This window comes from Terrapene carolina, unplaced genomic scaffold, assembly GCF_002925995.2.
Source record: "Terrapene carolina triunguis isolate 2854851 unplaced genomic scaffold, T_m_triunguis-2.0 Scaffold110, whole genome shotgun sequence".
NCBI classification, from domain to species: Eukaryota; Metazoa; Chordata; order Testudines; family Emydidae; genus Terrapene; species Terrapene triunguis.
The window spans coordinates 4,552,350-4,567,630 of NW_020664461.1; the positions used below are offsets into that span (position 1 = coordinate 4,552,350).

The 15,281-nt window shown below is 44.7% G+C and overlaps 1 protein-coding gene across 2 annotated transcripts in view; it reads left to right on the forward strand.

The window, feature by feature from the left end:
* The first annotated feature begins 265 nt into the window (after positions 1-265).
* Positions 266-15,281, forward strand: part of ERI3 (ERI1 exoribonuclease family member 3) — a 224,006-nt gene continuing 208,990 nt past the window's right edge. Inside the window, exons 1-2 of one of the 2 annotated variants that reach the window (XM_026651961.1) lie at positions 266-319; positions 11,107-11,381. In XM_026651961.1, the coding sequence (XP_026507746.1) occupies positions 11,130-11,381 (252 nt within the window). In that variant the 5' untranslated portion in view covers positions 266-319; positions 11,107-11,129. The remainder of the gene's footprint in view (positions 320-11,106; positions 11,382-15,281) is intronic. The other variant, XM_026651960.1, reaches the window with a different exon arrangement.

Consider the following 15,281-nt stretch of genomic DNA (forward strand, 5'->3'; position numbering starts at 1 on the left):
CCGCCCACAGGACCTGCCCCCCAGCCCCGGGCCGCCGCCCCTTCCCGCCAGCGAGGCCTGGGCTGGGCCCCTGCGCCCCTCAGGGGAGGCGTCGAGCCTCGGTCCCCGCCCCGCCGCTGCCCGGGCCGCGCGCGCCCCGCCGGGGGCCGGGACTACAGGCCCCAGGATGCCGCGCGGCGGGCGCCCCGCTGCCAGCCGTCCGCGCGCCTGCGTCCGGGTCGGCGGGGAGGAAGCCCCGCCCCCGGCGGCGGGAGCGGCCGCTCCGGTTGGCCGGCCGGGCTGCCGCTCAGAACGGGGTCGGGGGTCAGAGTGCGCGGAGGTGAGTCGCTGGCTTGGGGACTCGTGGTGCCGAGTGTGGGGGGAAGGGCTGGCGCTGCCCCCGCTGGAAACCCCCCGACCGCCCCCGGGGGAGGGGGGGCCGCGGGGGGCCGGGCCCGGCCGGGGGGCGGCGGCCGCCTGGGCCCCAAGGGCCGGCAGGCCTGGCCAGGGGGAGGGGGCTGCACTGGCGCGGGAGGGGCCGGGGGCCCAGGGGCCGGGGCCAGGCCCAGGCCGCCCCCCGGGGCCTGGCGGGGACGGGGCTGGGACCCCCACGGCTGGGGCGGGGGCTGCCTGGGAGCGGGCTCAGAGCCAGGCCGGGGAGGGGCAGGCTGCAGTGGGCAGGGCTGGGCAGGGGCTCAGAGCCGGGGGGGGGGGGGGGGCGCCGGGGGGGGGGGGGGGGGGGTTAAGCAGGTTATGTGCAATAGGGAGCCGGGTGCCTGGGCGGCAGGAGGGATGGGAAGCGTTTGGGGGCTTCAGGGAGGTGGTGCTGGGCTGGCTGGGAAAGGAGGATGGAGTGGGGGTGGGGGGGTATCTCAGGCTGATAGGAAAGGTGGGCAGCAAAGGAGAGAGGAATCTGTACCGTCACCCCAGAGGCAAGAGGGAGGGATAAGCCGGGTCTCTCCCCTATGGCTCAGGCGAGCAGTGAGAAGCGAGCCTGCAGCCAAGAAGTCGTGTGCAGAACTGTATCAGGGGGTAGCCCTGTTAGTCTGGATCTGTAATAAGCGACAGAGAGTCCTGTGGCACCTTATAGACTAACAGAAGTATTGGAGCATAAGCTTTCGTGGGTGAATATCCACTTCGTCAGATGCACTGGACATTCTAGCTGTGTGTTAAGTATTTCATCTCCCTATGTGGCCCCAGTTCTAGTAAGGAAGGAAGGAAAGAAACTCTGAATCTGGTTAAGCATTGTGGCCCAGTGACTTTCACCGTGTTGCCATTCTGTGTTATATTGGGTCCCCGCTCCCTGGGCAGTTGCTTGTTCCTCAGTAGAACTATTCGGAGTGTGGTTCTTGTGGTCACTCCCCAAAATTGTAGTCTGATTTTGATAAACTACTGTCAAGTTTTTGGGCAGCAGAAGATGATTGCCCACTGAACTGAGTATTATGGGAAATGGACTTAAAAGGGGCAAGAAATATTAATAGGGATTTTGGAAATTCCTTTGGGGGTTTGGAGGTTCTGAAAGGGAATGAATGAGGGAGTCAATAGTTTGACTTTCATATATGAGATTACACTGATTGCACATCTTCTGAGTGTGAAAGAGCTTGAAATTTAGGAGTGAATTTGAGAGAGTTGAGAAATACAATGTGTGTGTACTTGTTGTGTGATCGGTCACAGGAATTTCTCCTCCCTCCCTTTTCTTGCTACTGTAGTGTCACAGGTGTTTCTCTTAAACAGCATGAACAGACATTGTGCCTTTTTCCTGATAATCTCTCTGTTGTAAGCCTTATGCCTGGTAACTTTACGTGGCAATGGGGCATTATTAGGAAATAAATCCCATGTAGACTTGGGTTTCTCTTTATTTCTTGGACTTCTAGTTTTAGAATTGGAGTGGATTGATGGCTTCAGTTTAGTCAGATCTGTGGTATTCTTTAGGCCACAGCACAAAGGGCTGGTCTGATTGGTTAGACTGCACCATATCTCAGCTCAGAAGAGATAAGGAAGGCTTTAATCAAATGCTTTGGGTTGTGATATTTCTAAAAGGAGTTGGTCCTGTCAGACACTGTAAACTGCCCATTTTGAATGGTAACTTAAGGTACTTAATAGTTTTGGTGCTCTATGCAATACTGTGGAGTTTCATAGCACTTTCATTGTAAACTTGGCATACAAGATTTCACACCAAAAATGGTTTCTTCTTAAATAAACTACCGGTATGTGTTAGAAATCCAAACGGTTACTCTTCAGGGTGGTGGAAGTGACTTCAGATGTACTTTTGTACCTTAAATTGTTAAATTTGGGATGGGTTCTCTGTAACTGAAATTTTGCAGGCTGTTAATTTATACTGTAGATGAAATGCTTCTATTGTTCTCGAGAGACCCTTTTCATGGCAGTTGCTTCTCTGAAGCATAGGTTGCTCTGCATACAATAGCGTGTGTGCACGCGTTCATAAAAAAGCTTCATAAGTGCATGTAGCCAGACTTGGATTCTCACCAAAAGTCAGAAGACTAAAACCGATTGCATTAAAAAGAAAATGCTAATTAGTTTGGACACTAAACAAAGAAGTCCCTGAATAAGTGTACACAGATTGAGATGACCTTTACTTCCATAGTTTTGAATGAAAGATATTTAGCTGGGACTTGATTCCTTTAGGAGGATTGCTATAGCTGCTACAATGCCTATCTTGTTTTGGCTGTGTTACTTTTAGTAGGTATTGAATTTTTCCTTTGTTTAATCTAGGAAATAAAGTTTTGAAAGACTTTTGGCTTGTAAAGTTCTTGCACTTGCACTTCCTCTGTTTTGATCTAGTAATAACCTTTGTATGAACTGCACTGAACCTGTACAGCATATGGGAATGGTGATCCATGAACTAAATCGGAATGGGAATGGACACCATAAACTATATTCATACGAGGCCATTAAACAAATATACATATTTCCAAGCCTGCTCTTGGGTGAGAAGGACACATAGTTGCTGCAGGTGGTGGTACTGGAGAAGCGCAATAGAAGAGGCTTTCTGTTGGTTCTGAACCATTTCCCCAGCATAGTGCTGGGGGTGCTGTGATACTTGGGGGAGTGGGATGCAGTTTTGTAGATGAGAGGTAAAACTGAGGTCTCGGACCATTTTAGTCACTAAATATTCTCTGAGACATTCTTTTTTAAACCTAAGAATAGAGTGGTTAATGATGTTGGCCAAATTCCAACTGGGTAATTGCATTGTGTCTCAGAATCTCTCCTGCATTTTCAATTGGATAACGATTCTTCACTTCCTGTCCTAAATTTCTTGGCAGTATAACTATGTACTGTTAGCGTTACTGTTTTTACCCTAGAGGTGGCTGGATTTCATTGCCTGTGGAAACTCTCTGTGCAGTACCTCTATCCCTTGCCTGGTTTTTTTTCCCAGGATTATTGTGAATTGGTGTGGTTTCACAAAATCTGGTTTACCTGCCTTCTTGAAATATCTTCCAGCCCTTATGACCTTCAGATTCTGCAGAATGCAAACTTTCTTTAAAAATGTCTAGACCTTATGATTGTATAGAGAACCACCCAAATGTGAACTAAATAGAAAATAATGCAGAATTGTCAACACCAAACTGTAGACAACATTAAACAGTTGAGGTGTGAACCATCCTGTATGTCTCAGTTGAGTGTTAACTCTTGAGCCTGACAGTAACAGAGCCAGACTTTCAAATAATTTAGGTACACAACTGTGTACCTGATTTGCATCACAGCAATTGCGTGTGCAAATCAGGTAATCACATCTGTCAGGTACCATATAACCAAAGGGCAAAAAGACATAGTCCTAAAAGTGCCTAGTATTTTTACTTTCCACTGAATTAAGCTATGTGTAACAGCAACTCTGCTAACTCCATTGCTCTTAGGTGGGAGCTCAGCTGTGGCTTGAGAGTTGCATGTGGCCTTAAATTATAAACCCAGCCCAAGGACCACAATTAAAAATATAACTTGGCCCTTTCCACAGAACACACTGAGGTCATCTGATGAAGGCACTATACCAAGTACCAAATATATTCTTCCACTGTAGCTTTACAGTCTGTCTACTCATGCACTTCAGGCTTTTTTCCTCCCTCTACTTTCTCACTAAGGGGCAGTCCTGCTGTCCTTCTATGTGCAGAACTCGCGCAGATTTCAGTATGAGATCCATTTGTGTAGCCACTGCCGCTCTTGGGGAAAATTTAAAAATACAGTAAAATCTGTTTTAAGAGACCACTCAAGGAGCTGACAAAAGTTGGCTGCCTAGCAGAGTTGGCCTAATAAAGTTGGAGCAGAATTGTATCCTGTATCTTTGGGAAATACTTAGGGGACAGCCCTGAGATAAGTGGTCTGATGAGAGCTGCATCTTGATTAGGTTTCACTGCAATGTCAAGTAAGCTGTGATACCTGTTTCATTCCCAGCACACCGCTTATCCATGCATTAGCCACAGGAAGTCCTCTTCTTCGGAATTTTGCTCCTCCTCCTCAGTCCCTGTGATCTCACAAGACATTGTGTCTGTGACATCACTATGGAAACAGTTCTGATGGTCTATGCAGTGGTTTGGCACGGCATATCTCTGAAGGAATGTGGGAGGAGCAGCGTGGTTAGATAGGAGAAAGCTTCCCTACTCATGGAATTCCTTTCCTGTTTTAGTCATTCCTCTCCTTCACATCCCTCCTTAACTCACTTCGCTCAAAATGCCTACACATAGTGAGTCAACAATGGTATTTTCTTTCAATTGAAACTATCAATATGTGCACATGCCTGAGTAACGACATGATCTCACTGGAATAACCCTCATCCTCTCCACTGTTATTCTCACTTGTGTCCCATCTAATTGTAGATTGTAAGGTTTTTGGGATGGGGGAAGGGCTAAGCACAGTCTTGAGGATCTGTAAAGATAGATAGTTCAATACTAAAGTGTATTGGTGACAAGTCACGGATAGGAACACTACACAGACATTTCAGGGGAGTGCTTTGGGAAAGTTACATTGGAAGTTTCCCAGAATGTGGGTTTGCTACAAACAAACCCAACCAAAAACCAAAGGAATTAAACTAGGAAAATATATTGAATTAACGGTAAAAGGATACTGTCAGATGAATTGATTAAACCAGTTTACCTGGTTTTCTAACACCACTTTAAATCATTACAACTTTTAGAATACTATTTTAATGTGTTTTTATTTATTTACTCTTTTTTTAATAAGTTTGAACACTGCCGCTAGACTCACTAGTTTTTGTTTCTAGTCTTTAATTTTCTGGAACTCAGGCCATGCCAAAATGTTGCAATATTTGGGTTGCAAACACTGCAAGAAAAGACTTGGTATTTAAAAAACATAAAGTTCACTTAAAAAAAAAAAGTCCTGGACATGTAAGCCTCAATCTGATAGAAACATCTGTACTAAATCTAAACGTGGGCCCATGTTTGGTCTGAAAGTGTCCCTTTAAATGCTGACTAAAGTGTGACCATTCTTGGGTTCTAAATCTGGGCTGCTGTTGCTGCCTTAACTCTAGGGTTTGCTTGCTCTTAGATCGGGTCTTCCCCCTTCTCCCAATTTGAGGCTACATTATCACTCCAGACTGTCAGCCTGAACAGTGAATGTGTCTGCTCTTGGGCGGAAAGCAGGCTGTTGAAATGATCTGATTGTCTCATTTTGCCCTTGTATGATTTTGATTTGTTTTAATTAGTAAAATTTAAATATTAGTATTATGCACAAAGAACCCGTAAAGCTAAGATTCATTGACTAATTTGTCTCTCTGTGCACAAATTAGTTACAGGCATGAATGCCATTCATCCAACAAACCACAAGGCGTACATACATATGCGATGCATTTATTTGTGGGATCAGGTCTCATACTTCTACTACCAGTGGAGAAAGTTGCTTAAAGTGCCCTGATCACGTCATGACTGGCACTGTTTGTTGGTTTCCCATCCCTCTAGCGCAGGGGTTCCCATACTGTGGTATGTGTACCCCTGGGGGTACAGGAGACATCTCTGGGGGATACATGGGAAAAATTGTGTAGTGGTGGATATTATTTATTAATTTTATTGCATTTTCATAATAGGCTACTCGGATGAAGCTTTGAAACTCTGTGAGAATTTGTTTTATAAAATACAGGAGTTAATTTACTTCAAGATGTACCACTGACGTACAGAGTCCTCACCTCCAATCACCGTACAGCGCGGGCTCAGTTGCCCAGCAACTGTCCAGTCTGAGTTCAGAACTTAGGGGTTTTTTTCAGTTGTATACGTCCCGCTATAACTCTGTCTGTACTTAACGATGAAATAGGTACAGATGGCTAAAGACAGGTAGTGTTAAAAAGAACACACACACTATCTGTGATGAGAAGGGTAGGTGTACGCGGGCAGCCGGTAGATCTGGAAGGGGTATGCAATAAGAAAAATTGGGAACCTCTGCTCAGGGGTTCTCACAACAAAATTTTTGGTGGCCTCAGAGTGGGGCCACCAACTCTTGCTGGTGACCGCTCTGGCAGTTTTTTCCTAAAATACTTTAGGAAAAACAAATAAATATGCACATGCACACGTCCAAATCATTGTAATTTATTTACGTAGGATTTTTTTTATTTTGCAGACTCAATAATAATAAAAAAAAAGGTGCAGTTGTCTCTCTTCTTTACTGGACCTAAACAGAATAGAAACACAAATAAGGTGCTTTGAACGTTCTTGTCTTTTTTTGTGTTGTTTCTTTTTCTTTTTTGGTTGCTTTTTTTAGACTTGCTAGCAAGTAAGTCTGCTGCTGTGAAAAGTGATACTTGTATGTTAAGATCACTTTTCACAACCTCCCGGCTAGCTACTAAGTCTGCTGTGAAAAGTGATACTTGTATGTTAAGATCACTTTTCACAACCTCCGGGCTAGCTACTAAGTCTGCTGTGAAAAGTGATCTTAACAAACATACAAATATCACTTTCACAGCAGACTTAGCCCAGGGACAAATTAAGCCCTGGATAGGGAGATGGTAGGGAGGCAGTGGGGGGCCAGAGGTCATGGGGGAAGTGAATAGGGGGCCAGGAGAGGCAGTAGGGGCCAGCTGTGATGGGGGGGTAAACCCCACGGACCCCATGGCTGAAGCATGACCCCACTGCCCCTGGGAAAGTGGGGAACTCACTGGCTGCCTAACTCCTCCAGCGTTTGTATCTCTGCGGGAGGGGGTGGGGCGTAGGGCCCACTCCCAGCTGGTGGCCCCAGGGTAGGAGCCCCTGCTTCCCTCACCCCCAATCTCCACCCAGGAGACTGTGGCCGCGAGAAAAGCCCCTGGTGGCCGCATGCAAGAGTGCTGCTCTTGTGGATGCTTATGGTTCCCAATAAGCAGTTCCCTCCGATTCATTCATCTTGAGACCGGAAGTGAGATAGGTGCCAGTGCAAGTTCTTCTCCGTACATTTAGTGAGGCCTCTGACAGCTAAGCCTGTACAGCTGGTGCTTGCCTGTCTTTTGGCTTTCCTTACTTTCTAGAGCTCAGCTGTGGTGCTTTGCCATTATTTGCATGGCACACTGATGAGGAAGAAACCTGACTGGCTTTGGTTTGCCCCATCCCATTCTGGAGACAGTCTGACCTGCGGTTATTCTAACTTCCAGCTTTTTGTAAGCCATAGTTACTGGTTACAGCAAATGAAGTCATGTGTGACATACAGTAATATACAGCCTATAAAACTCATGTTATCTCCCAGCTGTAGCCCCCTGCAGGTGGATATTTCCCATGTTATCGCGAGTTACGAATGTAAATGCTGTAACTTTTTCCTATGTCTGTGTACAATCTGTCAAAATACTTCATGAAGTCCAGCCATAGTTTACAGTCCCATTACAGTTAATATATCTATCTATCTGTGTAAGGAATTGTAGCTGGACAAGAAGAAGCATTAAACTGGTTGGATTGAGTGCCAGATGTGGCAGTCGACACTGTCTGAGATTATAATCTGTCCCTGTGTGCATAAAATACATTTATCACACTTCATTTGGGTTTGGAAATTGAATCATTCAACACGTGAATTGATCAGGGTAGTGTAGGGTTTGTATTTTCTTTTTAAAGCTGTGTTCTGACTGAGTATCTGCATTGCTGTGTGTTGGAATAAATATTGGATAATTAGTAATGTCTTGCATCTTCTGTAGTAGCCATAAATGCTTTACACAGCTTTTAATAAATAGCGTCTGCTCACCAGCTCCCTAATGCTCTGAGACACTCTGAACTCGCCGAGGAAGACGTTACAGTCTCTTCCCAAAATACCTGGAAGTCTAGAGTAGTGACTGGCTAATACTATAGTTAAGACTTCACTTGCCAAAAAAGCAGAGAGCAAAAGTTTGCTATTGGATTGTTCCTAGTCACGTGCTGGCTGTCAAGGGGATTAGCAAAATGTCCCCTCACATGCTTCTGTTCAGTGCTTAGCTGTATCTACACATTAATATACATTAGAGAAATACTGATCTTCCCCAATGTTACCTACCCATATATATAATGTTATTGGATGTATTTGATTTAAGGGGCTATTGTCCGACTCCCTCCCCAACTTCAGTTGTATTTTTCCCTTTTCCGAGTAGGTTAAATCATAGAAGCATAGAAATGTAGGACAGGCAGGAAGGGCCTTCAAAGTCATTAAATCCAGCCCCCTGTGCTGAGCAAGACCAAGTAAACTTAGACCATCCCTGACAGGTGTCTGTCCAGCCTGTTCTTAAAACCTTCAGTGATGGGGATTCCGCAGCCTCCCCAGGAAACTATTCCAGAGCTTAATTCCCCTGAGAGTTAGAAAGTTTTTCCTACTATCTGACCTAAATCTCCCTGGCTGCAGGTGAAGCTCATCACTTCTTGTCCTACCTGCAGTGGACATGGAGAACCATTGGTCACTGTCCTCTTTATAACAGCCCTTAGCCTATTTGAAGACTGTGATCAGGTCCCCCCTCAGTTTTCTTTTCTAAAGACCAGTCTTTACCACAACAAATTATTAGCGGCTTTATTCCAAGGTGTTTTATCTGCTCGGGTAGACCTTCAGAGCCACAGTTGTCAGCTTTGAAGCTCTTAAGCATCAATATCTGTTATCCTGGATAGGTTAGATGTGAATGGAAGCGATTTCTACTCGGCTGTAATTAATTTATTAATGGCAATAAAAGTAGGAGATGGAGAAGTGCTAGGTCTTGCTGAACACCTTTAGGATAAATACAATGTTAGGCTTGCAGGGCAGCTCTTTATTATGGTTTTATAACGGAGGTTTTTAGTTTTCCCGGCGACTCTCTTGCTTGCAATGCTGCTGTAATAAAATATACAGCCCTCAAAATGCTAAAGCCGGGAGGTACAACCAGCTTATGCCACGAAAGTCAGACTGCAGGAAGTGACTCTGTATTAAACCTCTTCAGTCTCTGATTTCCACCTGTGGTATGCATGTGTGTTTCTTTAACACAAAATCCTTCTAAGGGAAGGTTACAAAATGTGTATTTACCTAATGCACATGACCTGCTCAGCTGCAATTATCTCCTAATCTGGTCTTTCTGAGTTTCTCTGGGTCTCTCAGGTAAATACAGCTTTAGCTGTTCTTCAAGGCATATTACCTCATTAAGTGTGTATTTTGGCACGTGCATTATTTACCTGATAGACTAACAGATACAAAGGAGCAGTTGCTGTCTGTGCAAATAACCACGGTGTTGTTCGTGAATGATCGTCCTCTGGTTTCTTTGAGGCAGTTTTTATTTTGTCGTGTAAATCTGGCTACTCTTCATATTCACCAAGGGGTGCTTCCTGCCCTCCGTGCAGGTGCCGGAGGCATTGTGTGCACACCCAGGGGAGTCTGCGCTTAGTTCCGCTGCACTAAGAAACTAAACAAAAGCAAGACGTGTATCCCTGCTTGCCTGGAAGGAAGGAAGTCTGTACTGCTCCCAGCGTCTAGACACCTGCTGTCCTGTGTCTTCTATCCATTCTAGCTTGTGAGCTCCTTGGAAGCATGGAGTGCGCCGCCCTGTATGTGCTGTGCACACTGAGAACTGTATGCTCAGTACAGCGGTGGTACAGGCAGTGACACCAGTAGCTGTCCCACCACTGTCTTGGCCCTGCCTGGAAGGACCAACCGTCTGTAGGGGCTGAGCTGAGTTCAGTCTCCATGCTTGATCGCTGACCTAGGGGCTAGATGTGGTGGGTTTTTGAGCAATTGAGATCCAGCTCCTATGAACTGGATTTCAAATAAATCACTGAAAGGCCAGGTAGCCAATACTGACCTGGGCTGGCTTTGAACTGGCATCCTAGAGTTGAAAGACTTACCCGTCCCTGACCCGTGCATTCCTGGAGAACAGCATTGTTTTAAAAAGAAATCATTTGAAACTTCTTCCTCCCTCCTCCCCCATCAAAAAACCCAGGTGCCAGAGGGTCACATTATGGACGGGTGATCTGTAAAACTACCACAAAGTTTTTAAGTCATAAGCGTATAAATAAAAAATAAGAGTGGGTGGGATTTTTATAGGGGAGAGGGAGGAATGAATTAAACTTAATCAGTTTGGATTTTCACTCCTCCCTCCCCCACCCTGAAAAAAACCTGGTGAGCAAGAGATTGTGTGTGGCACCTGAGCCCTGTTGAGAGGAACCAGGCGGAATGGCCTGTGGAAGCATGTTATCAAGAGGCTGACATAGGGGGTGAGAGGGGAGAAAAGCTGACTAACGCGTGGGGAGTGGAAGGGTCTGGCTTGGCTCTAGTTGGGGGGCTTGGGGCCAAGCAGATGGCATCTGCACTTGTCTCATTGTGCCTGACTCCTATTATGTGCAACTTCTGTTACCAGTGTACATGTATCAAGAGACTAAGGGTCTTTCCACAGACTTCAGTGAGCTTCGCATCAGACCCCTGAGTCCCTACGCAATCTAGATAGTGTTCTGTAGCATGTGGACGCCTGATCTGGCCCCTGGAGCAGTGACGGTGGTGTCTCTGCCTCTTAATGCAGAGCTATTCACAAAGGTTAATTTCTAGGTTGCTAGTGGGTCTAGACGCTGTCTAGTGTATTTGCAATAGGTCACGGTATTACCTGGGTTTTTTGGTGGAACCTTTCATCAAAAGGCCACGAGAGCGTGTGTTACAAAATGGCTAGGTTGAGGAGATGGCAATAGAAGTGAGATGTGTGCGCATTAGTAACACAAGCCCCTTTCTCTTTCTAAGTTTCAGATGCCTCTGGATGTTGAATGGTAGCACTCTTCCATACTGGAGCAGCAAAGATTCCTCCAAGCTTACTTCCAAGGGTGAGACAAGCTCTGTGCTCCCACCGCCTACTTTGCTTTCTCCAGAGGTGCGGCTCCACCGTAAACAGGAAACTGGCGTCCCACGGCTTTGGCGCGTCCATGGCAGCAATGTCATCCTTCCCTCCACAGAGATATCACTACTTTTTAGTGTTGGATTTTGAGGCCACTTGTGACAAACCACAAATTCATCCTCAGGTAAATATCCAGCCCCATTTATTCTTCCTTTGCAAACTGCTGCCTCCACCCTGTGAAGTGGGATGCAGTGTCTGTCCCTTCACATCCCCACCAACAGCTCTGAGGTTTACCCCATGCCCTCCTAGTTCTATGCATGCTTCCTCAGCAGCTGTTATCGGCCCAACTGGTTTCTGATGAGCAACATGAGCCATTCCTGCCCCTTAAAATGGCCGTCAGCAGCACTGCCAACCTATCAGTCCAGAGGGGGTGAAACCAGAGACCTTGGCCTCCGTCAAGAAAGCGTTGAAAAGACGTTTGTTGTCTGAGAAACTTTACCTGTCTTAGGCCTTAAATGCTTCTCAGCTGTCTGGCTTGGGGATGGATTGAGCTGGTATCAGCTGGGAACGCTGTATTATTGGCACACTCCAGACCGCCTCATCCGTTTCTGCAGGAAAAACATGTTTCTAGCCTATGAAGTTGTGAATGAAGCAGTCTGGATGTGAATGTGTGCAGGGCTGCTTGTTGGAGTCTGCAGGTCTTTAGTCATAATAGCTTTGAAAGGTGTGAACTTTCCCAGGCTTATCTTATCTGGGTGTTTAACTCTGAAGTCTAACGATAATCAAATAATTAAAATAGAAACCTCTAGCTACTTTGGGATTTTGGGTGCATCTTGAGAGTGCTACTTTCAGCTTCTCACCCCTAAAACTAACACCAGATATAGACCTCTCCACATGTCTTCTGCAAATGGTTGTTTCCTTGACAGTGGAATGCAAAATGAATTAATAAGTATATTTTCAATAGGGATATCAATCGATTAAAAAATTAATTGTGTGATTAATCGCACTGTTAAAGAATAATAGAATACCATTTATTTAAATATTTTTGGATGTTTTCTACATTTTCAAATATATTGATTTCAATTACCACGCAGAGTACAGTGCTCACTTTATATTATCTTTTATTACAAATATTTGCACAGTAAAAAACAAAAGAAATAGTATTTTTCAATTCACCTAATACAAGTACTGTAGTGCAATCTCTTTATCATGAAAGTTGAACTTACAAATGTAGAATTATGTACAAAAAAATAACTGCGTTCAAAAATAAAACAATGTAAATCTTTAGAGCCTACAAGTCCACCCAGTCCTACTTCTTGTTCAGCCAATCGCTCAGACAAACAAGTTTGTTTACATTTGCAGGAGATAATGCTGCCCGCTTCTTGTTCACAATGTCACCTGAAAGTGAGAACAGATTTTTGCATGACACTATTGTAGCCGACGTCTCAAGATAGTTACGTGCCAGATACAGTTAAAGATTCATATGTCCCCTTTATGCTTCAACCATCCTTCCAGAAGACATGCGTCCATGCTGATGGCGGGTTCTGCTTGATAACAATCCAAAGCAGTGCAGACTGACACATATTCATTTTCATCATCTGAGTCAGATGCCAGCGACAGAAGGTTGATTTTCTTTTTTGGTGGTTCAGTTCTGTAGTTTCCGCATCAGAGTGTTGCTCTTTTAAGGCTCCTGAAAGCAAGCTCCACACCTCTTCTCTCAGATTTTGGAAGGCACTTCAGATTCTTAAACCTTGGGTTGAGTGCTGTAGCTATCTTTAGAAATCTCACATTGGTCCCTTCTTTGTGTTTTGTCAAATCTGCAGTGTTCTTACAACAAACATGTGCTTCATTTTAAACCTGCTGCCTATTAATTTAATTCAGTTACCCCTGGTTCTTGTGTTATGTGAAGGGGTAAATAACACTTCCTTATTCACTTTCTCCACACCTCGGGGACAGCACTATTCACCTTTCCAATGTGAAAACTGACCATTTATTCCTGCCCTTTGTTTCCTGTCTTTTAACTAGTTACTGATCCATGAGAGAACCTTTCCTCTTATCCAATGACACTTAAGAGCCTTTGGTGAGGGACTTTGTCAAAGGTTTTCTGAAAGTCCAAATACACTAGATAACCCTTGTCCACATGTTTGTTGATCCTCTCAAAGAATTCTAATAAATTGATGAGGCATGATTTCCCTTTATAGAAGCCATGTTGACTTTCCTCCCACAAATCGTGTTCATTTATGTTTCTGATAATTCTGTTCTTTACTATAGTTTCATCCAATTTGGCTGGTACTGAAGTTAGGCTTACCGGCCTGTAATTGTCAGGATCACTTCCGGAGACTTTTTAAAAAATTGGTGTCACATTAGCTATCCTCCAGTCATCTGGTACAGAGTCTGATTGAAGTGATAGGTTACATACCACAGTTAGTAGTTCTACAATTTCATATTTGAGTTCCTTCAGAACTCTTAGCTGATTACCATCTGGTCCTGGCGACTTATTTCTATTTTACTTTATCAATTTGTTCCAAAACCACCTCTCTTGACACCTCAATCTGAGACTGTTCCTCAGAGTTGACACCTAAAATGAATGGCTTGGGTGTGAGACTCTCCCTCACATCCTCTGCAGTGAAGACTGATGCAAAGAATTTATTTAGCTTCTCCGAAATGTCCGTATCTTACTTGAGTGCTCCTTTAGCACCTCAATTGTTCAGTGGCCCCACTGACTGTTTGGCAGGCTTCCTGCTTCTGATGTACTTAAAACATTTTTTTTTGATGTTAGTTTTTGAGTCTTTTGCTACTTGCTCTTCAAGTTCTTTTTTGGCCTGCCTAATTATACTTTTACATTGGACTTGCCAGAGTTTATCAATGTGGGTCTTGGATTTCTGTTTTTATTGAGTAGTTTTAGTCACTCAGATGTTGCCCAGGGCCCAGGGTGGTAATGAACAGCCAGAATCATAGTGTCTCAAAATAGTCACAAGATTTGGTTCCTGTAAACTACAGCTACACTAGGAATTTGACCAGTCGCTGGCATTGGCTGTTAGCAGTGGGTGTCTGATGATATGCTAATGGCTTTGTCTCATTTGTACGAAAAGTTAAACAGTTTTCAACTCCGGGTCAGGGCGTCTCAGTACTGAGAACTGTTGTAAGAAACCAGTTCTTTAGTTAATACAGACCTACCTTAACCTGGATCTTTACTTAGAATTAGACTTTTAAAGAGGGGTTTGCAGGTCTGGATTGAGCATTCATAGCATCTCCCCATGCAGTGTCTTGCTCTGGGCAGGGCTGTCGTTTCCTCATGTCTGTGAAAACAATTCACTTGAAAATTAAAGGAAAATTGCCTCTTGTGGTATTGTGTCTTCCTGAGGCAATGCTGTGGCTTTGCATCTACTTCTGCTGGGAAAGCCTTCACCTCTGTCCAAGTGAGATGTCAGGATATTTCTTGCACACCCAGCTTCGGGTGCACAGACCTGTCAAAACTGTAAATTGGTTCTACCTTGTCCTTTTTGATATGGGTTTGGTCTGTGCACATTTTGATGCAAAACCATGAGGCATGTGGAGCTGGTTTACAGCTGGCAGTAAAATGGAGCATGAGTGGAATATGATTACTACTGTTTTAAGGAGCTTTGTCCCCAAGTCCTTGCCGTGAAAGTAATGGTTTGGACCAGTGCAGATCTGCTATATATTTTGTTGGTGAGATGGAACCTTTAAGGTGGGGAAGTTCTTTGAGTTTGTTTTTTAATTATCTGTGTTCAATGCCTGCCTGCATCATGCCATGTCTGGCCAGGGCTGACAGTACCTCTCTTCTGCAAAAACAAATTAGCCTGAAAACTAAAGAAATGATGCTTACTATGGTTCTTACTGCACTGGAATCAGCACAGCTGATAAGGCTTAGAGAAAGTGTCCTCAGAAAAGCAACCATGTAAAAATGGGACCTTCCCATTCACTGTATCTGAGTCATCTGTTTACTGACATACATGTTTTTTGCTACTGTTAGTTCTCTGGGCTCTTCAGTGCTATCGGTGAGCACGCTGACTTTATGCTGCCTTAGCCAGCATTGTCCCTGGAAATACCTAAGTTCCAGTTA